A 24,275-nucleotide genomic window follows, 5' to 3' on the forward strand; every position below is an offset into this window, starting at 1 on the left:
CTCTGTTATGCTTAGCTAGTTGGCAGCATATGATTTTTACTCATGGAAATCCTTTGTGTGCTTCCTAGGGTTCTCAAGGCTGTGTCTTTCGAAGCAGATCACAGGCCCTTCTCCCACAGTGCCGTTGCCAGGGCAAGAACTGCCAATCTTCCCGTTTGTAGTCAAGAGCTTTACTCATTGTTCTTCCTGGGTACTGATACTCAGATAGCTTATCACTTAAATTCTTGGGATAATTTAATTTTAAATGTTCAGAGAATTTTGTTGTTGGTTAGTGATAGGGCTGATTCTCACAAAGTAGCAATCCCAACTGTGTAGAGATAGGGGCCTAAAGCCTTTCCCAAAGCCGGTTCAGAAGCTGATTGCTATGCCTTAGTTCCTCAGATCCTGGAAGTGTGTTTAATCTCCCAACCTTTTTGTTAGAAATTAATAGTCCTAGACTTAATCATTTGTGCCATCCAGGGAATCCTGCAGAAGAACTAGATTGATCCATATTTGAAATTCATTGAACAAAATTTAAAAATCATCATTGAGTACTTAAGAGTGGTCACCTGGAGTTATAAGTACTATACGACAAGGAACAGAAGCAAAGTGCCTGGTTTCTTGAAGTTTTTTTTTTTCTATTGAGGGTGGACAATAAACAAATACATAAATCAATAAATAATATGTCAATTAGTGATAGGTGTTCTAAAGCTTTAGGAGGCCATCTCATGGTGGCAGAAAGGTGCTATTGAATAGAAAGCATTTGAGGGAGGTGTCATAAACGAGGTCCTGTGTGAGTGAAGATCTGGTGAGAAGCAGGGTGACCTATAAGATGCCCAGGAAGAACTATCCAGAAAGAGCAGCAGAGAAGATACTCTGCAAAGCAAAGGTGTGCTGTTGTATTTAAGAAAGGCCAGGGGATGGTGAGGCTGTAGTGAAGGAGGTAAAAGGAAGGGAATCTGGAAAGGTGTGAGGGTCCAATTCATCTAGGAACACCCCTCACAAGATGAGGACTTTGGGTTTTGCATGGAGGGAAAGAGAAGAAAGAACCTTTTAAGTTTTGAGCAGGTGAGTGGCCTGATATGACTTAAGAGTTTAAACAGTCATGCTGGCTCTTGCATGGAGGCCAGACTTTAGCAAGTTTAGGGGAGAAGCGGGGAGAAGGATTTGAAAGCAGTTGCAAAACCCCCAGATTTTTTAAAATAAGTGATGGTGTCAGAGTGTTAGCTTATACTCAGTTGCCAGTAGTGCAGGTTTGTCTACATTCTAAGTCAGTGAAAGTAAGACAGAATTCGAGCGGCTTACAAAGTTTGATCTTCTCTTTTAGAGGAGAGAAGATGCTAAGAAGGGGAATCATGTGGAACAGATTATATCTGATTTGTTGTTGTTGTTATGTGCCGTCGAGTCGTTTGCGACCCATAGCGACCCAATGATTTTCGTAGATTAAATTTACCTGTGAAGAATCAGAGTAAAGATAGATGTGAGTCTAGAGTTTGGAGAAAGAAATAGGATGAAGATAAAACTTGGTAATGAGGGACTTGCATGTGTATTGATTTTCAGATCAGGGAGTGAAGGTAGATAGCAAAGATAAGCATGCCATCAGAGGAGGTCATATCATAAGGGTTCGAGAAATAGAGACTTAGAAAAAGTGACTAGCAAAGTAGGATAACTGGAAGGGACAGATGTAGAGCAGTCTAGAGAGGAGGAAGTGAGGGTGTCATCACACGTTGCTGACAATAAAACACTGGGACTGGGAATTGTCTATTGTTTGTCAATTCTTACCTCACACATGACCTTGATAGATCTGTTTCCAGGAGCTGTGAACATGAAAACCCCATTGTATTGTGTTCAGGTTGAAATTACTGACTGGAAGAGGCATTGTATAGAGTAGATAATGTTATAGAAGAGAATATATTAATTAGGTGATATCTGATGAGAGATGAAGGGTTGGTTTTGGGTTTTTAGATGTATGATGTGATAGCAAGTTTATGTGCTAAGAGAAGTGGCTAGTAGACGCAAAGAAAGCTGGGAATGTAGGGGAGAGAAAAGAAGCCCTCCAAGTGAAAGACAAAATTCCAGAAAGAGTTTCGAGTAGGGTATTATGCTAATGGTGACCCATGAGTTAAGACAGCAAAATGACAGGATTTAAAAGGAAGAAGGGGTTGAAGATAGAGTCAAACAGGGAAAATGAAGAACTATGTGGATATTGGATTCTGGCTGGGAGAATTTCCTTAGAACTGTTAGTTTCTGATTGTTCGTTTGCCCAAAGTTTCTAGAGACTGAGCAAAATTCAGATTCAGTGCATAGTGGGATTTTTGTTTGTCATAGCCTTTGCTACAGCTGCTTCTTAATCTGATTGAAGCAAAGATATATGGAATGTGACAAAGGAAAGAGGAAGGACTGAGTTAGAGGAGAAACTTTGAAGAAGGACTGATGTTACCAAGACACCGTTCCAGGTCAGGGATGTCAGTATCAAAATTGTTGTTGTTGTTGTTGTTGTTTACTGTCATCGAGTTGGCACCGACCCATAGCTGACCCTCCAGTGGGTTTTAAGAGGCAGTTAATCGCACAGGAGGAGATTGCCCATCCTTCCTCCACAGAGCAGCTAGTGGATTCAAACTGCCTACCTTCAGTATTGCAGTTCATCTTCTTGCCAATCGGTAAATAAAGATAGAAGTCATTTTTGGCTAAAGCAGTAGATTCTAATCTTGGTTAAATTGTCAGGTTATTTACTAAAATTTGTGTGATCAATAGCCTGAGGGCATCACAAAATCTTGTAGAAAGAAGGAAAAAGATAGCAAAGGAGAGATACACTTTATCATTGTCATTGACTGATGGCTTGGAGCATAGTAGAGACAGTAGTTGCATTATTAGAATATGTATGAGAACAGTGTATTTTTTTTTTTTTATTTTTGAGAAACCAAAATGGGCTTAGCGGGTAAGGAGTTGCACTGCCATTCAAAGGCAGGCGGGTCAATCCACCAGGAGCTTCACGGGAGAGAAACGGGTAGTCGCTTCCTGTGTGATTTACAGCCTCTGAAAATCCAGCCAAGAGTCAGCTGTGTGTCAGTTACAACTGGAGGACAATAAGTTGAGTTTCTTGACTTTTTAGGGTTAAATCACTTTTTGACTCACTTGCTTCATTTTCTTTCCAAAGTTCTCCAGGCCACGTCATGCTTTTCTCTGCTTGCTTTTAACTGGTTATGTGTGCCCTAAGGGAAGATTAGCCTGGCTCTTCTTTTTATGTTGCAAGTGTAACTTCATTTATTTCCAGTGTTTTATGGCATTTTTATATATAAGAACTTAAGGAGCAATGACACCCTAATATCGTTGACATCATCGACTTGAGATACCAGGTCAGTGTGATGTGACTGAGAGGGAAAAGGCACAACATCAGAAAAGAAAAAAAAAAAAATCTTCTGAAACTTTCAGATGTTCCTTTTCACAAACAGCCCTTTTAAAAGCAACATCTCCACTTACAGCTGTTACACAAATAAAAGCCCTGCTTCTCTGCTCTGCATATCACAGGGGTCTGATTGCAATGGCAATGTCAGGTGTTAAAGTCTAAGTCTTTATTAATTTTATTTCTCTTGCAACCTTCTATAGAAGAAATCATATGGCAGAGAAAACTTCCCTTTCTGTAAAGAGAAATGACTAAGTTGGAGAAATTACTCATAAAATTAGATCCATTTCATCTTATTTTGAAGTGACAAAGAAGAAATAAATTTTAATCCAACAGTAATGTCTGTAAAAACCCAGTTGTAACCATAAGCCGTGAGTCACTATGTATCATACAATGAACCATGGAGTAAATAGAATGTGGGAGTGGGAGTTTACTCTCTCCTTCCTGATCTATTTATTTATTTATTTCTGACTATTCAAGAGAAAAAATTTTCTTTCTCTCATGTTGTCCTGGGAGTTAGTCTTTTAAAAGAGTTTACACCAAGACCTAAAGAGATGTCACGACAGAGTCACTAGAATCCAACAACCTTCAGTCATGGGTTCTTCTTCCCCCTCAATCAGCTTAGCCCAAACTATGGGAGCCATGCTTTTTCTTTGGAGTGTTTTTATAACTGACATTGAAAAACATTGATCTCCTAGTGAATGATTCTTTGTACTTTCAACATTGTTAGAACTTCAGTCATGTGATATAGTTGAGCGTGGAGCTAACTTTTTGTTGTTTTGTGAGAAGACATTTTTGTGGACTAGAACATTAGAAGAAATAATGTAATAGCATTATTTCAGTAAATAAAGAGGAAATCCCTTTCAATTGCATTGTCTTCTGAGTGCTAAAATTGTTCATGTAAGAGAGTCACGGGAGAAGAAAACTAACATTTTATTAAGTGGCTTCTTTAAACCAATCACTGTTTATGTGTTTTGTTTTGTTTTTTTTAATTACATGAAATAGTAACATTATTCTTTTTGTTTCTTCCTCCCTCTGGTAAACTACCTTACTTGTCTCTCTACCCTGTTTTTCTCACCATATTCAGAACAGACTTTTGTGGTTCATAGGGTAGAGGTAGGAAAGAGGATTCTGGGATGGAGAGTCAACTATGCATAAGATGACTTAGAGGTCCAGGGATAGAGAAAAGTCCTGATTGGATTTGATGATCAGAATATTAGTGACTTATTGCTCCACAGCATTTTTGTGTAGTGTTTAGAGAGGAAATAACATTTTGGTGGGTTGAAAAGTGAATTGAATGTGGTCAATTTAAAAATAATAATTGTTTGTTTTCTAAAGAAATTTAACTATGCAAAGAAGGCAATAGCTAAAAATTGAGAAGTCTCTTGAGAGAATTCTTTTTTCTGAAGAAGTAGAACTGAAACAGTTACAGCCCAAGGGATTTGAAGGGCAAGAACAGCATTTATTTTATGGGTTGTTAAGAACCATATTGGTGGTTTAAATTTTTTTAGAAGAGAGCTCTATTTAAGCTTCACATTTTGTATGCCAAGATGTTATCACCTTTGTTCTTCATAATAACCTAATGTACCAGGTAAATAATAGTGCCCTATTCTCAGATATGGAAAGTCAAACTATAAGCCATCTTACCGAAGTACTAAAAACATCTAGGAGGTGGAAATGGTGTTTCATCTTAGATCCATCAAACTGCAAATGCTTTGTGTTCTAATAAGCCATTGTGTTAATCCTTTGGTTTCAAATAATCTATCAGATTTATGCACAAAAGTATTTTTTTCCTCTTTATTTTTCTCTTTTTTTGTTGTGTGCCATCGAATCAGATCCAACTGGTACAGGAAGTGATTGACCCTCCTTCTCCAGCAGAGCATCTGGTGGATTCGAACCACTGCCTTCGGGATTGCAGCTCAGTTTCTTGCCACTAGGTCACCAGAACTACCTAGACGTATTTTTTAATATGCCTTGAACTCTCAAGAAATCCAGTGAGGCATTGCTCTCCAAAACACGTATCTCCTCCTTTAAAAAAAAAATTATACTGATTTATTGACAAAGTTCGAATACATTGTTTTTCATACCGTATCTTTCCAATTTCCTTCATCCCTGACCTCCATCAAATTGTGTGACCTTATGATGAGTCTCCTCATTGAGAAACTCTCCCATCAGTGTATTGGGCATAATGATTATTGGCCTCACAGCTGAAATCCTGTTAATTTACTTAATGTCAAGGGTCCCATGCTGTCCTCTGATCAGGAGCATAAAGAATTGCTTTCTGGTGCTTTGCACTGCACAGTATTGCAGTCTGAGTAGTAATAATCAATGTCCGTGTAGTTAATTTTATCAAGGTAACTAAAATATGTTAAGATTTCATGTGCATAAAAATGATTCTGCTCACAATTTGAACATCTTTTTGAATTTGGAGACAAATGCTGTGGCATCAGGAAAAGCCATGGGATTGACTCACTGTAAAATACTCAATAGTGGGTGCTTTTTATCACTTAATTGTTGCCTAGTCCCAGACTAAATTGAACTCTGAAAGGCATTTTCTTTTCATAGTCACAAAATGCATTTCGATATGCAATAGAATGGCATGTAGCTCTGTGGTTTTCTCAGCTAAGCATATTGAAAAGAACCCGTTGAAATGTTATTGTCTGTTGATAAACACTTGGTGCGTTATTTCAGCCAGTTCTAATTAGATTTATTTTTAACGCCATTTCTGTGAATTGTACTGACAGTAAACAATAAGATCAGATGATTATTCCAATATAGAAAACATAAACACGCTGAAAAGGCTTGTACTGCATTGTCATGGCCTCTTAGTGCCTGCTGAGCCAGGCTTTCTTGATGGGAATTACAGAACTCTGGGAACCCCTGCAAAGAAGAGACAGTTGTCAACGCTGTCTACATAGCACAAAATAGTTTCAAATCAAATCTTCAGTATCTTGCGTTATAAGACAAGAAAGCTTTGTCTTTCAGAAATAAATCAGGGTGTGAACTGCATGCATCAGTTGAGTGAAAAATTATGACATGAAGATTCCTACAACCTACTTCAATTACCTTCCTTTCTTTTTTTTTTTTTCCTCCCCAATGAGATGGATTGTTATAGTAACTGGGCGATGGGGGTTGCTGTATCAGGATTAGTGAGACTGGCTCAGAACAGGGAAGGGCTCAGAGCTGCTGTACATAGGGTCGCTATATATCACAGGTGACTCAACCAATAACTACTATGATAGGTTAGGAAGCAGGACTGGCATCCACTTCCTAAACAACTTGTCTCTGGAAACTCTGTGAACTTTCATAAATGTCAATAGTTGTAGAGGGGCTTCAGGCCTTTTGTTCATAGGGTCGCTATGAGTCATGCTCAACTCTAAGGCAATCAACAACAACAACAACAACCATCTCCAAAATATACTGAGTGCTTTAGCAATAATTGCAGACCCCCCCATGAAATATGAGCCCAGTGCCTAGCTGATTCATGTATGTTGTTGTTATTGTTGTTGTGTACCTTCGAGCCAGAACCTACTCAGCTGACCCTCCAACTGGTTTTCAGATACAGTAAATCGCACTGGAGCAACTTGGAACAACTGGTGGATTCAAACTGTGTGCCCTTGGGATTGCAGCACAGCTTCTTAACAGTAAAGCTCCTCCACATCACTGGAGTTTAGCCCTCCACAAAAAATGCTCATTTCACGAGGCCGAGCAGGGGCATCCAGTGCTCCTTTTCACCATCAAAGTCTTCCAGTGCTCTTTCTGAATGGTAGCAGCTACTGAGCGAGCCAGAATTCCCAAATGTTAATAGTGTTGATTTGTTTACTGGAAGGCGAGTGCTCCAGGGGTTTAGATTTAAGTCTCTTGTTCCTTTCATTAGAGATGCATATTGAGGTTAGCTCATTTGGGAATGTGTATCTTCCCTGGGTATGCAGTGGAGGAGGGATCATTCTTGTGGGTGCCCTACAATAGGCAATGCCCACATGGTTATGTTTTTGTGCTTGATACTTGGAAGTGAATGGAGTGGCTTAAGGAAATAGAATATTGCTTGAAGTGAACTGTAGGCCCTTTTTAAAAATACATGTGAGAGTGTTGTCTTAGTGTTAATATCCATTAACTGAGCCAGCATCAGGTGAATTGTGTGTAATTTGTCTCGCTATTTACAGGTAATGTGGTGTCTGTCTGGAAGCATTAGCACAAACTTTTTTTTTTTTTAATTTTCTTGTTTCTGTTAAAATTTATTTTTAAAAGTAAGACTAACTTCACAATGCCTTATCTTACTGAAGAAGAATAATCTTCTATAAGATAGAAGAGTAGAAGGACCCTATAAATTTCTCTTTAGAGAAAATAGTTTTCTTTTTTGTGTGCAGCTAAGAGTTGTCAGCCACTCCCCCTGGTGAGCAGCTCATGCACTCCTAGTTGGAAGAATTAGATTTTACCACCAGGTTTTATCCTGTTGGTAGTGAGCCACCTCGGTGTTCACCTGCAGAATGTTCAGCCAGACTAATCACTTAATGTAGGCATTCTCCAAATGTCTCTGCCACTGTAAGTGATACGGTTTTAAAAGCATTGTTTTAGTCGAAATGAAGCTAATTGAACTTGACTGCAGTTACTTATTTTTTCCAACAGGTTCTTAGCATGATAATCAATGCTGCTTATAAACCTGGAAGAGTATTAAGAGAATTACAACTTGTGGAAGACCCACACTGGAACTTTCAGGAGGAGACCCTGAAGGCAAAGTAAGTTTTCATCCTAGAAAATAGAGGCTTGAAAAAATACCTACCAAGGTGCGCAAATTGTGATGGTGAGCGATTAAACTCCTGGCTAGTAACCAAAAGGTTGTTGATTCAAATCCATGAACCACTGAGTGGGAAAAAGAAGAGGGCATATGATTCTGTAAAGCTCAGGAAACTCTTGAAAAGCCTTGGAAACTCTGTAGGGCAATTCTACTCTGTCTTGTAGGGTCACTCTGAATCAGATCAGCTCAACTGGAGTATGTTTATGGTTTGATGTTCTGCTGCTTTGAAACGTTATGCTCTTCTTTTTGACATAGCACAAGGAAATGAAAGAGTTGTTGTTCTGTAGTTATGTACAGCAAACACAGATTTATTGGCATTAGTCAACAGAGTTGCTTTAAACCTTAGGACTCAAAAGGAAAGAGATTTGCTTAGCTAATGCTTTATTACAAATGTCAGAAATGTCCATTCAGAATAAAATTTTACTATGTATCTAGATCAATAGAATATTTGCTCAAAAGGGGGGAAGATGATAAAGAAGATATACCACTTCATGATTGTCCTATATTGAGCAACAGTTTTTAAAGCTTGACATTGTCAAAAGGTGTATGGGAAACACATAATGATCTCTATGGTGGAAAAATACAGTTTTAAAAGATTTTTAAAAATCCAATCTCTCTCTTTCAGGTTGATGTGTAGTCAGTCATTTTCCCCCCTTGATTTAGTAATAGTTTCTGGATTGATTTAAGTTTCTCAAACATTGAAATTGAGAGTGCAAACTGGATCACGGTGCCTAGATTCACAAATTTTGGGGAATTGCAGAGACAAGGATGTATTTTTCAAGATAACTGTGTTTTATAATTGGTTTGGTGTTTTAAGAAGACTTTTAGTATTTGCTCATGTTTTCAAATAGAATAGGCCTGACTGGTCAACTTTTTTTATAATTGTTCCCTAAAATAACATTTAAATATAACACTGGGAAATGATGCTGTATTTAAGAGTGGTATTTTTCCATGGCTAGAGTGTAACTGAGTTCACATCAAAGAAGTGCCTATTTGGTGCATAATGAAAATTGATGAATGCTAATTTATTTTATGTCCTTCTGTCATTAACTCACCCTAGAGTGGAGATGTTGAGAAATATTGTACTATTAATCAACATTCAGGCAAGAGTGGCATCCACTTCCTAAACAACATGCCTCTGGAAACACGATGAACTTTGATAAATGTCAATAGTTGTAGAGGAGCTTCAATCCTTTTGTTCATAGGATCACTATGAGTCTTGTTCAACTCGAAGGCAATCAACAACAGTCAACATTCATTATCAGCAAGCAACTCAGCATTTCTGGTGTCTTTTTCTGAATGTCTCTGTAATTTTAGGTTCAAGAATAAGTCATTTATAGTACTCTGCCTGCATACAATATATGTAAGCATATGTAAATTTATAAGTGAAAAGGTTTATTTTTTATAAAGTTATGCCAATGAAAGCATAACATTTCATTCTTTCCCTAGAAATAATTGAGCTTCACCTAGAAGCTTAAAAAGTTAAATGTGTGTGTGTATCTATCTGTCTGATAATTCATATTTTTCCTTAACTTAGGAGAGAAGACATAAACAATAGTAGAACGTTTCCTTGTTAATGGCAGTGGCAGAAAACTTGTGCAAGTATTTATTTGGATAAATTCTTCTCATTTTAAACTTTACTGTAAAGTTCAAAATATTCCCAAATACACCTGATATATATAGGGAGAGTAAATGCACAAAAGTTTTAAATCCTATTAAAATTCTCCCTTTTCCTAAATCAGCCTGAAACCTGCTCCAAACACAAAAATGATGGGGAGAGTTCATTTTGCAGGGTTTGCACTCATTTTCATGTTACCAAGTCAATCAGAGCTTTTATTAAATCCAGTCTGATACAATCAAAACAGACATTGAGAAATCCAGCTCTGCTCTATTGTACAGGCAATGTATTACCTAGTATATCAAATATGACAGTAAATTCCATAGCAAATTCTTACACAGCAACTTATAATGAGAAAATGTCTGTCTAAACTGGGTTTCAAGAGCGTTAGATCTCAGTAGCTCCTCAAAGTATCTGCTAATGATGACAGGTTTACAGTCAGCGGGCACGTTCCGGTTACAATACTACGTGTTGAGTCACCGCCTTCCTTCTGATGTAAAATGACAACTTTTTAGATCTTGACAACTTTGCTCTTTTCTTTGGTGCAAATAGGAGGAGAGCAAGCTGGCTTCTTCCCATTTAGCTGAAGGGCAAAAATGCTTTTTGTCATGAATAAATTAGTTTAGCAGAAGGGAGACCTGCTTTTAGGTTACTCAGTTGTCTTCATTGTATGGTGCTCAATTATAATTACAAAGAGTGTAGGGTTATTTTCAGGAAGTAAGGATAAGAGATTGTCCACTAGCCTTGTGATAGTGGTCACTTATCATTGAGGGTTTGTTGCTAGTTGTTTTTCTACCCCTCCTCTTAAGTCCTATTGAAGAAATGTTTGAATTGTCTTCTTGAGGGAAAAGGATACCTTAGATTCAAACATGTTCTGTAAAATCCACTGCTATCGGGTCAATTCTGACTCAGTAATTCTGACCTTATTATTCCTCTAAACCAAAGCCAACCCCACTGCCCTTTGGTCAGTTCTCACTCCTGTAGATCCTCCAGCAAGTTTTGGAGCCTGTAAATCTTTATGGCAGGAAACGGCCCATCTTTCTTCCCGAGAAGCACTTGGATTCAAACTGCTGACCTTTCATGCAATAGCCTGACATGTTTCACATTGTGAATAAACAGGACAAACAGACAAATCATCCCAAACTGAGGAAAATCATTAGAACTTGGGACTGAGAGTTTTCAGTTGTATCCTGGGTCATGGCTTTCATTTACAAGATTGGGAGGGAGCATTGTTACAGACGGGGCTAATGAGTGGAAACACAACTGCAGATTAAAAGCTTTCAGAATTGGTTATGGAGGTCCCACTGCTTGGCTACCTGGTGGTTGAACCTGTGACTCTTGGAGTCATTAAGGATTTACCCAACACGTTCCCTAGATTGTTGTGCATAACTCATAGGCTAATTATAACCTTATAAATTGCCTGGGGAAGTGTGCTGTCAGGGACTTCTCCAAAGTGCTAAAGAGCAATCATGTTAGCCTAGAGACTAAGTTGTGCCTGATCCAGACTGTGCTCCTTGCAATTACTTGCTATGCATCACAGAGGTGGATAATGACTAAGGATGACAAAGGAAGAATTGATGCCTTTGAGTTGTGGTGCTGGAGATGAGTCTTGAACATACCATGGACCACCAGGAGAACAAATAAGTCTGTCTTGGAGAGGTTGAAACCAAGTTTGTCCTTGGAGGCAAGTATTTTGAAGCTCTGACTCACATACTTTGGGCACATGGCCAGGAGGGGGACCAGTCCTCAGAGAAGGACATCATGTTTAGAAGGGCGGAGGGACAGCACAGGAGAGGAGGACCCTGGATGAAATGGATTGACATGATAGCTGGGGCAATGGGGGTATGTGTGTTGGATTCAGTGAAACTGGTTCAGGACATGGCAGGGTTCAGAGCTATTGTACACAGAGTTGCTATGGGTCATGGGCAACTTGATGGCACACAACAACAACAACAACAATAGACTTGCTCCCCAAAGACAAAGTATATGGGGAGTCTAGTTTAGTGGTCAGAAAGAACTCAAATAGCATCTGAATCCATATCAGTAATTTAAAAAAAAATCGACAGTTGTCTGTCACCAATTTCCCCCCACTCCACTATTTATCCAACAACCATACCTTTTATGAGGGTGGAGGGCTGACAAAGAAGTGAAAGACCCTCAACCAGTTGGATAGGCACGGTGACTGTTGCAGTGAGATTTTGTGTGTCAGGAAGGTTGAAGATGGAACAGGACAGAACAGGTTCAGCTCCTTTGTTCATAGGGTCACTATGACTTGCACTTGACTCGATGGCACCTACGACAACAACAAAAGGAATTATGGCCCAGTTTTAGCAATGTGTGAGAAGCCTATTATATTACTACTCTTCAGCAGGTATTAAAAGGCAAAAATACACCAGTATAGAGCAAAGGGAAAATTAATTCTAATGTTCCTTTTATATAGAGAGTTCTAGTGTCCTAGTGATAAAAAGCTGTATTGCAATCCCAAAGGCACACAGTTCAAACTCACCAGTTGTTGTTAAGTGCCTTTGAGTCGTAGACAACTCATAGCGACCCTATGAATGAAAGTCCTCAACACTTGCATGACTTTCATCCTTTTCTCCACGTTCATAGGGTTTCTGGAGGCAAGCTATTTATGGAAGTGGATACCACTCTTGCTTCCAAGCTTCTTTTAATCAGGGATCTCCAATAAACACTGTCTACCAAGGGTAATCATTATCGTCTTTGACACTTCAGTGTCATAGTGTTCAGCTTCACAGCAACCACTAATTACCTCTGTACGGCAAGTGAACAGACCAGGGCTATCAGACCTAGAAGAATGTTTGACCAAAAACAATTAAAAGCAGGTCTGATGGCCACAGATTAGAGTCACCCACCTTTGGCTTGGTAGCAAGGATGACAATATCAGTACAAAGGGAAAATTAATTCTAATGGTCATTTCATATGTTCCAAAAAGGGTAAAATTCTTTCTGATGATGTTAAGTATACTTAATTTTACATTAATTTTAATTGTGGTGTTGCTTAGTATTTTAGGTGACATCTTATCAATTCTGGAAATAATATATTGGAAATGATATTTTCATTTCTATGTCATGAGCCATGGCTACTCTTATATGTGTTTTTAATATTCTCTGCTGTTACTCATATTTTATTAATAGCACTATTTAGCTACAAAGTGCTTTTATGTAAAGAATTCCCATACTGAGGGCTTTTTCACCGACATTTTTGGTTTTGTTTTGTTCATTTTTGTTTCCTTTGCGGGATCTGTACTATTTACTATCTTCAAAAGGTATCAGCTAACATTAAGAAAGCAGATACACTAATTTTTCTCTGTCTGTGTGTACATAAGTTTCTTAGACTATGGATGTGGTGTTTCTGGTCCAAACACAGCCCGGCTAAGGTTATTCTAAATTTGAAATAGGCTTTCTAAACACACATGCATGCATACACATGGACATATTTATTACACAGCATTGTCATTAGTTGAAATTAGAAAGGATTATTGATTGTGCTGTGCATTATTTTAAATGCTAGAAAGGAGAATGAGAGAAACTTCAGAGAAAGTAATTATAATAATCACACCAGACCCCAGTGAACCAATTTATTAACCCTAGAGCCTCATAATATATGAAATAAAAGCCTTGTTTTGAAGGAGAATAAGGTTATGTTTTAATATTAGTAATAAGAATGTTTTTATAGGATGTATCAGACTTCTTTTCCATGGTTGAATACACAGTTATTTTTAGCACATGTTCTTTTATGTTTGTATTTACAATCTATCTCTAATTTACAGATAGCTGCAACTACAGAGTAAACAGTTTTCTCTTTCAGGTACTTACTGTGTATGTACTATAAACAAGGACATTCCCCTGTATAACTACTATCCAAATCTAGGTATTAATATTGATAAGGTTTTTTGAAAGTTGCTATCTAATTGATTCTTAGTCATAGCAATTCCTGTTGGTCAAGGTAGAACTGTGCTCCATAGAGTATTTTGTTTGTTTTTTATACCAAAAGAATAAATATTTTTATTTCAGCATTGTAAGTTGTGTTCAGTAGTCTTTAAATACCTCACACCATAATAGGTGTACAAACAATCAAAAACAGCAGCAGTTCATTCTTGAACAATCCATGTGTTAGGGCAAAACTATTCAGTTAGTTACTATCTAGCTCTTGTGGGCAAGGACTGGGGTATTCACCTCATTTCTGATCACTAATGTGTGGTGAAGAGTATCAGACAAATTAAATGAAAATGACTAAGAAGTGGTTCTGATTTTAATGTAGACTGTTAGGAACATTAATTAAAACATTAAAATGATATATAAGTATACCTGCTTTTACTAAGAAAGTTCTCAAGAACAAGCAAGTTGTTTCATGCTCCAGAAGGGAGAATACATCCTTTGTTTAGCGGGATTTTTGTTTTGTTTTTTAAGATAAAAAATTTTTTTCTTCACAGAATTTCATGTTTTGCTCAAATGAAGACATAAAATCATAACAAAGAACAATATCCATACGGCAGTGAATATACCAGGGTAATGTTGATATTTTAAAAAAAAAACACAACAAGATCATGTTGAGGGGGTTAGAATAAATGCAACAAAGGCCAATAATTACATCATTTTAAGATTAGAGCAGGATCAATGACTAAACATAGTTAACATCTTTTATTGAACTATTACTGAATATTAGCTTTTTGTTTTGCAAATGGGCACATATTTGTAAGAATGAGAGGATACTAACATGCATAATAGTAACTATTGTTGTTAAGTACCATTGAGTCGTAGACAACTTATAGTGACCCTATGAACAAAAGACCTGAACATTGTTTAATTTTCATCATTTCTCCGGAGACAAGCTATGCCACTCCTGCTTCCAAGCTTGTTCTAATCGGGAAGCTCCACCAAACACTGTCCACCATGGGTAACTGTTACTGCATTTGACACATCAGTGCACAGTGTTTAACATCATAGCAACCACGAGTTACCTTGTACAGAAAATGGACAGACCAGTGCTATACTACTTAGAATGTTTTACCAAAACCAATTAAAACCAGGCCTGAGGGCCGCAGACTAAAATCACCCACCTTTGGTTTGGTAGCATCACTTTCTATCCACTAGGCCAACAGAGCTCTCTCGCTGCTATTGTTGTTAAGTGTTGTCAAGTTGCAGACCGACTTATAGTGACCCTATGAAGGAAAGACTTGAAAACTTGCTACACACTTTAAAAATTAAGAACCCAAATAAAAAAAAAAAAAAATTAAGAACCCTGCAGAAGTTCCACTCAAGTATATTAGTTCTAGTAAATGTGTGTTATTAGTCACAAAATGGTTCCAAACACATTGTGTTAATTTTAAAAGGTCATTTGCATCTTCTATTATTTCAACGTTATTTCCATTTTTGCTTATTATCTTTGTAACTTGCTCATAAAATATGTGTGATATTGTTGTTATTGTTAAGTGCCATAGAGTTGTAGACAACCGATATACTATATTTTTAAAACTAATAGAAGAGCAATATTATGCTATAATTTTTTTAGTTTTGATAGTTGTGTTTTAAAAAAACAAAAACAAAAACAACCCCCCAAAACCCAAAAAAAAAACCCCCACCCCCCCCCCAACCCCCCAAAAAACAAAAAACAACCCCCCCCCCAAAAAAAAAAACCAACCAACACAAAAGAACCACATCAGTAGAAATTACATTTAAGAACAAAAGGGTAGATTAGCAGGCTGCCTTCTAGGCATCTCTGGGTGAGTCTAACCTCCTGCTTGTTGGTTAGTAGTCAATGTTGTTGCTGTTGTTATGTGCCATCAAGTTGCTTGCAACTCATAGCGACCCTATGTACAACACCTCTAACCTCTGCTCTGTCCTGTGCCAATCGCACTGTCTCTGTCATTCCCATCCTGATTACCCCAGTCGCTGAATCAATCCACTTCCTAGAGGGCCTTCCCCTCCTGCACTGTTCCTCCACCCTCCCAAGCATGATGTCCCTCACCAAGGACCAATCTCTCCTTACAACATGACCAAAGTATGTCAAAGCCTCAGAATCCTTGCCTCCAAGGAGCAGCCTGGTTTAACCCTCTCCAGGATGAATCTCTTTGTTTTCTTGGCAGTCCATGGTACCCTCAAAACTCTTCTCCAGCACCACAGCTCAAAGGCATTAATTCTCCTTCTATCTCCCCTAGTCATTATCCAACTATCTGATGCATAACAAGTGATTGCAAAGACCATGGTCTGTTTCAGATGCACCTTAGTCTCCAGAGAGACACCACTGCTCTTGAGTGCTTTGGAGAGGTCCCTAACAGCAGACTTTCCCATCGTAATACATCTTTTAATTTCCTGGATGCTGGTGCCAAGAGTGTTGATTGTGCAGCCAAGCAGACTAAAAAGCTGTGAACAGTCTCAATCTCTTCACCATCCAGCAGCCAATAGTGTTAACCATTACACTACCCAGGAACTGCATTAATATATTAGTACCTAAACTCTGGTGGCCTAGTAGCAAGAAGCTGCACTGCAATCCCAAAGACATGCGGTTTGAAGCCACCGGCAGCTCTGCGGGAGAAAGATGGACAATCTCTTCCCATGTGATTAACTGCCTCTGAAAACCTGCTGTATTGTCTGCTATGAGTCAGTTCTGACTCAATGATAAACAACAACACAACAATCCCGTGATTAGGGAGTTCTGGTGGCCTAGTGGTAAGAATATGTGCTATTAGAATCTACCAGATGCTCCCAGGAAGAAAGATGGTCTGTCTCCTCCCTTGTGATTTATTGCCTCTGAAAACCCACTGGAGGGGAGCGTCAGCTATCAGTCGGTTCCTACTCAACAGCACACAAAAACAACAACCTTGTGACAGGGAACTCTGGTCACTTGGAGGTAAGGAGCTGAGCTGCCAACCCAATGCCAAATAGTTCATATTCAGTAACTGCTCCACTAGAGGAAGATGGGCAATTTCCTCTTGTTTTATTTTCTACCTCTGAAAACCCTCAGGAGGATCAGCAAGGAGTCAGTTCCAACCTGACAGTACACACACAGCAACACCAATCCTCTGATACGGTAGGTTAATAAGTAGGCATTGGGGTTGCTTATAAAAAGGTTGATGATTAGAATCCACTGCAAGTGAAAGATGAGGCAATCTACTCCCATAAAGAAACCGTACACAACAGTTCTCTCTCTCCTTTAGTGTTGCTGTGTGTCCAAATTGAGTGTTACAGAATTGAAAGATTTTATCCTCACATTGACTCCTTTCACCAAAACTCAGATCACACTGCATCGGGTTGCCATGTCTCTTTAGTCTCCTTGATTTTGTTACCTTGACACCTCCAAAGATTATGTGCCCTTTATTGTGTAAACCTCCAGCCACTTCATTTTTGTTGTTCTACGATGTTTTTCATTATTGTACCCAGGTTTGCACCTTCAGCAGGAATGTCACAGAAGAAATACTACATTATTCTCATTGCATCTTCTCCTATAGCACAATATTTTACTTTATCTCATTGCTGATGATCACTTTGATCACTTGATTAAGATGATGCCTGCCAAGTTTTTCCACTGTAAAGGTGGCTTGTGGTGACTTTGATATTGTGTAGATACCTCTTTCTCATCAGACTCGTAATTTATTTATTCACTTACTTATGTCAGTAAATTAGTTTTTACACTTCTATTTTATTCAATAGATTGTAATCTCTTACTGTCATTATTTTGGTGCTCAGATTATCCCACATTTTCCTGTATGAAGCTAGTTTTTATGGCCTTTTATTGTATTTCTATCATCTTTGTTATTTCTTCACTTTCTGGCCCAACCAATTGATCCCTGGTCACCATGCTGTTCTTCAGCCCCGTGTTGCAATTTGTTATTTTTCCCCAAGAAGCATTAGTTTTATTTGTTGGTGTTTATACTAGATAGTGTTTAGAAACTAAGATCTGACATTAGATAAACTCAGTGCTACTAACGTCAGGGGTGCTGCTGTTCTCCCAGACGGGGCTTAATGTGCAGGAGTATGTTAAGATGAGCCATGGTCCCTAGTACCTATGGAAGGAAGCTGGATTGAGGGGAGGGAGCCTGATTTTAGTCTGTGAGAAGTTCATGAGTTAGAATGGCTCTTCAGCTTTGTCCCAAGTTGAACCACTAGGTCTTTGGGTAGGGAAATTTTGGGGAAAGACAAGAGATGGTAAGCTTTTCTGCAGTTCATGCACACTGAAGGGACAGCTGAAAACTGTCAACAACACTCATGGCAGTTGGGGCAGCAGGTCTTTCATTGAGGGGAGCTGCAGGCGGCATGTGCCAGCATCCTCCACCTCATCCAGGTTAGGCCCTGACACTCTGGGTCGTGATTAAGGAGGAATGCCCACGTTACTCCGCTGGAGCCCCCTCACCTCGTTCTAACTGAACCCTCTTTACCCTGCCTGAACCCTCCTTTCCCAACCCACACCCTCCTCACCCTGATCGAGGAGTCCTGGCATCTGACTTTACACCAATCCAACCCCTCCACCACCACTGTGGCTTTCAGGCAGACTTTTCCAGAAAGTGTGTGGAAGAAGAAAAATGTTGATTTAATGTTTATTTATACTGTAATTTTAATTTTCAGAAATTTAGATTGGCTTGGTGTAATTGTACAAATTTCACTAAAAGTACTTGCTTCAACTGAGTCATTCCAATGTACCAGAAAAGCAAATGAGCATCAGGATGGATGGTGAAGAGATTGAGATTGTACACAGCTTTAGTTTGCTTGGCTCCATAGTCAACAGTCTTGGCACCAGCAGCCAGGAAATCAAAAGGCGCATTGCCAGGGGAAAGTCTGCTGTTAGGGACCTCTCCAAAGTGCTGAAGAGCAGTGGTGTCTCTCTGGAGACTAAGGTGCGTTTGATACAGGCCATGGTCTTTGCAATCACTTGTTATGCATCAGAGATTTGGACAATGACCAAGGAGGATAGAAGGAGAATTGATGCCTTTGAGCTGTGGTGCTGGAGAAGAGTATTGAGAATACCATGGACTGCTAGGAAAACAAACAGATTTGTCCTGGAAAGAGTTAAACCTGGTGGCTCCTTGGAGGCAAGGATTTTGAGGCTCCGTCTAACATACTTTGGATGTGTTGTGAGGAGAGACCGGTCCTTGGAGAGGGACATCATGCTTGGGAGGGTGGAGGGACAGCGCAGGAGAGGAAGACCCTATATGAGCTGGATTGATTCAGTGACTGGGATAATTGGGATGGGAGTGTCGGAGACGGTGCGATTGGCACAGGACAGAGCGGAGTTTAGGGCTGTTGTACATAGGGTCGCTATGAGTCGTAGGCGACTCAACAGCACATAACAACAACACCACATACTTTTCAAGCAATTTTTCCCTTCCCACATTTATTTTCTAGCTTTTCCTCCTACAGCATCTCACAGAATATGTCTGGTTTTTTAATTCGGAAGTTTAGGGGACATAAATTTCTACTTCTTAGCCTTAGTTCCACACTGTGAATTCTGAAATGGCTTTGATATTTCTCCTGTGTTTTTTTGTTTGTTTGTTTGTTTTTGTTTTGTTTTTACTTTTTTAACAATAACAGAGTCCTTAAGAATCTTGATACTGATTTACTTCTAGCTGGTGAGTTGGTCAGACTCATAGCAGCCCTCCATTGGGTCTGAGAGGTGACAGTTCATTTTCCTCAGGCAGATTGAACTGCTCATCTCTTTGGTCAGCAACCTTGTATGTTGATGTACACCACCAGCAGGGCTCTTGGTACTGATTTCCTATGATTATTTTTTTCTTTTTAGACCTGATATTAAGCTCACATCTGAATAGATAAAACATCAAGGTAAAATATATTAATATAGTTATTCTTCCTCTGCCAAAAAAATGAGAAAAAAGTCTGTGTTCACAGAGTTGTACTGCTTTTATTATGGAACACAATAAAAGCAATATGCATGAACCCAGAAATGAATCACAGAAGCCCTCCTCAAAGGAGGAGAAGGAAGTGGGAAGCTGCTACATATCCAGTGTTGACAGAAGTCCTAAAAAGTATCAGCGTTTGCCCAAGGGTATAGGATTTAAAGCATAATCATATCCACAAAGAATGGCTTTTTAGTTCTTACTTATACACTGGGTTGAAGTTACCATGTTTATTTCCATTAATACATAAATTCCTAGTTTTTAACTTAATACTTTGTCATATTACAAAAAAATGTTAATCTCCTTATTTTATTCTCGTATTTGTGTATGTCCCTGTTGTGGCTTATGATGGGCTATTGGAGATCTGAATGAGTGTATGAAACAGCAGGTTTGACATGGTTTTACGTAATTACCTCATGAACCGACAGTGTCACTCTACACGGGTAGTTAATTCCTTCTGATTTTAGTTGGCTTTTCAGAAACTGGTGCAAATGTTATTTGCCAACCTTTCTACTACATGCTGTTTTTCTGGAAAAATAAACTTTTTGTTCAAGATTACAACTGAAAAAATCAGCACATATCAATGGCATAGCTTGATAGGGACAGCTATTTTGATGTGTTCTAATCTCCAGGGTCTTTGAATTTAGTAAGATTTGAAATAGAGACCCATGATCTTTTATCATCTAAAATTCTTATAATTAATGTGTACCAAAGATCATTTAAGAAATGAAGAATAATTTAAGCTGTTCTTTCCAGTAGTTTATCTTTGCAGTGTAATTGTCATAAAGATTTGGACAAGCATCTAAGTAATCTATTTAAAATAAATAACCTATCCAGTTACTTACCAAGAGTTTTATATTGGTGACTTGTGTTTTTTTGTTCTTGGACAAGAGAAAATTTTTGGTCAAATCGATCAAGAGCAAATGATGATATCTAGATTCCTAAAAGGAACTCTCACTCCTAATTCTTTGTCATTTTAGGAGATGAGAGTAATTTTCATTTATTTAATTTTTTTTTTTTTACCAAATGAAGCAAAAAGAAAAAAATAAGCAGGAAACCCAATAGTTGCCATCGAGTCAATTTTGACTCATGACAGCCTTCTGTGTGTATTCTCAATAGCTAATTTTATTGAAAGTTAAGTCAGTATTTCCGCTAAATGGACTTGAACTGCCACTCAGGGTTCCTTTTACTAAATAATTGTGCTTCCCCCTCTCTGCCCTCAAAGGAGACCAAATACATTGAAATGTCCTTTCTTTTTACTAGATCATGGGAAAGATATTAATTTAATGAGTATTTAATAGCATGTAAGTTAAGTGTAACCATCTCCACAAACAATATTAGATGTATTTTTTTAACAACTTCTCTAACATAAAAGTAGGACAATCTAACATTGTCATTAAAAACAGATGGTGTTCAAATGTCCACAGTCTTGGTTTATGATGCATCAAAATAAATTTTGGGAAAACTTCCGTATCCTTTGTGTTAGACTAGTCTTTCTCCTAAGAAAATGGAATCACACTTGAGGATGACCTCAGAGAATCATTATCAAATATAAACTAAGAAGAGAGAAAACTCATGAGAAGCAAGATGATAAGGAGAAAGATTGTTGATACATGGAAGTGTTAAAGAACTGTCTTAGGGACTCCTTTCTGTGGCCCTCCCTTTTTTCCTTGTAGTATGAACAAGTATGAACTGAGTCTTGCTCAGTTAAATAGGACTGTAGAAGGAAACCAAAATGAATAGCAGGTGAGACTCGAAGTGAAGGTAACTCCTCCACAAGTACGTTTTAATTCACTGGTATTTTTCTCACAGATAGTGAGATGAGTCATGAGTTCCCCTAGGGGGCTGGATATGTTGAAGGGCCTCATTATTGCGTGTTGCTATACCGAAGAACAAGTCTCTTCTTTTTTTGAACTGTTGGTGATTCACCTGAGACTGGTTGTGGCTCTCTAAGCACCAATGCCATTTTCTGCTTAACACTCACACACATGGAATCCTTTATGGACTCGTTTGGGTTTTCTGGTGTTCTTCTTTTAAAATTCATGTGTTTACCTCCTTTCAAGCAGAACCTTGACGCCCAGGTGATTATGCCTATTATTGTTCTCCATAAATACCGTTTATGAATAATGGAAACAGCTGTCATTTCAACAAGAGGATATGTGGTTCTGATAAAGAGTGTATTGTTCTAAATTTGCATGGTTTTCAAAGCAGGATCATGATCCTTCATATGTTCATATTTTTATAATACAAACGTAGCAGCAGAAAAATATATGTTGTATTGTACTACTTTTAGTTAGAGAGTCATGCCCATATTCAAATATACCATATAAAAAGTAGTATTTCTTATTTAGTTATATATAACACAAAAATAATGTGCTAAATGGAAAATACTTATTGTGGTAGATTTTATTTGAACATTGTTACCATGTAAATAAAATATGTTGAAAATGTCTTAAAATATTTTTTGTGGTATCAATGTTTTCCTTAGATACCACCAAGTCAAATGCAATTCATAGTGATGATATAAATAGAAGATCTGAATCCTGCCCTGTCCTGTACCATCCTTACTAGCTCAGATATATTCAAACCCATTATTATAGTCATCCTGTCAATCCAACTTGCTGAGAATCTTCTCTTTGTCTGACCTGCCACCTTTTCTAACATGATGTCCTTTTCCAGATAACATGCCCAAAACATGTGTTATCATTTGAAACTTTAAAAACAAAATGAAAGTCACTCACAATTTGAGGATATATTGTAATTGAAAGGTAGGCAATTCAGGCCTCTTCAGAAAGAGATAAGGCAGTCTCCTCCTGATAAAATTAAGCTTAGGAAACCTGAAAAACTATTGTTAGAAACCAGAGTCAACTTGATGGCAATGGGTTTGGTTTGTGTACAGAACACATCTGAGTAATAACTTGCTTTTGCTGTTGTCTTTACTTATTTTCTAGGTACAGAGGGAAAACATACAGGGCAGTGGTGAAGATTGTACGAACTTCTGACCAAGTAGCAGATTTCTGTAGACGAGTTTGTGCCAAGTTAGAATGCTGTCCAAATTTGTTTAGTCCTATGCTGGTTTCTGAAAACTGTCCAGAGAACTGCTCCATTCATACCAAAACCAAATACAGTAAGTACAAATAATGAAAAGATAATTGACCCATAGATGTAAAGTGAGGTACTGGGGCTTTTTCAGTTTGTGGTTTATGTTTTGTTTTCACTATGGGTGGTTTTCTCATTTTTTTTTTTATTATACAGATTTTCCCCCCCATACTTTCCTTCATTGACATTTTATTTCATGCAGTAATTACCATACATTGTGTTTTATAATATTAATCACCATTGAACTATATCCATCACTAACCCATCTTTTCAGGCTCCTGCCAGATCTTTCCAATTTCCTTTACCCTCTCACGTCACCTACCAAATTGTGTGACCCTGTGATTTCCCACTTACCCATACTCACTTCTCTGCTCCCACCTCTTACCCCTTTGGACCCCATACATGTTTTACTAGTTATCCTTCTGTTTTTACAATAATGGCTGTATGTAGTATTTGTCCTATGAGACTGAGTTAGTTCACTCAGCATAATGCTCTCCACTCTTCTAAGTTATATAGTATTTTTCAAAGTCGTTGCTCCTGAGTGCTGTTTAGTGTTGCATTGTATGAATGTACCATAGTTTCTCAATCCATTCAGTTGGGCATTTGGGCTGTTTCCATGTTATTGTAATGGTGAATAATGCTGCTATGAACATTGATGTAGAGATCTCCATTTGTGTCTCAGTTCTAATTTCCTTGGGGTATATTCTTAGTAGTGGAACAGGTTGATCATACAGAATTTCAAGGGTCAGCTTTTTGAGGAAATGCCAAACTGCCTTCCAGAATGATTGTACTATTTTACAGTCCCATCAACAGTGTATGAGAGTTCCCACCTCTTCACATCCTCTCTAACATCTACTGCTTGTTGTCCTATTATACTTTGCTACTGCTACTGGGATGAGATGGTATCTCATTGTGGTTTTTATTTGCTTCTCTCCTATTGCCAGTGATTTTGAGCATTTCTTCATGTGTTTGTTGGTCATCCGAATGTCTTCCTCTGTGAAAAGTCTTGCCATGTCTTTTGCCTATTTTGTAATTGTGTTATCAATCTTTTTGAGGCCCTGTTGGATACTGTAAACTTGTATTTGAGACCCTAGTCTGAAATGGTATTGCCAAATATTGGGTGGGTTTTTTTGTGTTGTTGTTGTTGTTGTTGTTGTTTTTCTTAGTTGGTAGGTATCCCTTTCACTCTATTAGAAAAAAGAAACTTTTGATGTACACAGGAATTTAATTTTTTTTATTAAATTTTATTAGTTTTAATGAACCTTTACAGTGATTTTGGGTTTTCATTCATTCATTGTTGCACTGTTTTCTCCACCCTCACCCCCAGTTCGTTCTTCTTCCCCCCCAATGTCTGTTTTAATTGTCCTATTGCCACAGTGCTTGTCAAAGCCAGTTCTGATTAATCTCCTTTGTCAGTGTGTCCCTTGCCATTCCCCATCACTCCTCCCTGAGAGAGACTTCACCCTGATTCATAAGGAAAAGGGGATGGCGTATTCTCTTAGCTACTTCCTGC

General features: G+C 38.2%; 1 protein-coding gene across 1 annotated transcript in view; it reads left to right on the forward strand.

Moving 5' to 3' along the window:
- The window catches only part of SFMBT2 (Scm-like with four mbt domains 2), a 275,339-nt gene that overhangs the window by 227,934 nt on the left and 23,130 nt on the right, over positions 1 to 24,275 (forward strand). Inside the window, exons 15-16 of the mRNA XM_006891856.1 lie at positions 8,009 to 8,118; positions 22,615 to 22,790. Of these exons, the coding sequence (XP_006891918.1) occupies positions 8,009 to 8,118; positions 22,615 to 22,790 (286 nt within the window). The remainder of the gene's footprint in view (positions 1 to 8,008; positions 8,119 to 22,614; positions 22,791 to 24,275) is intronic.

This window comes from Elephantulus edwardii, unplaced genomic scaffold (assembly GCF_000299155.1).
Source record: "Elephantulus edwardii isolate Elephantulus edwardi_28Jun2011 unplaced genomic scaffold, EleEdw1.0 scaffold00105, whole genome shotgun sequence".
Lineage (NCBI taxonomy): Eukaryota > Metazoa > Chordata > Mammalia > Macroscelidea > Macroscelididae > Elephantulus > Elephantulus edwardii.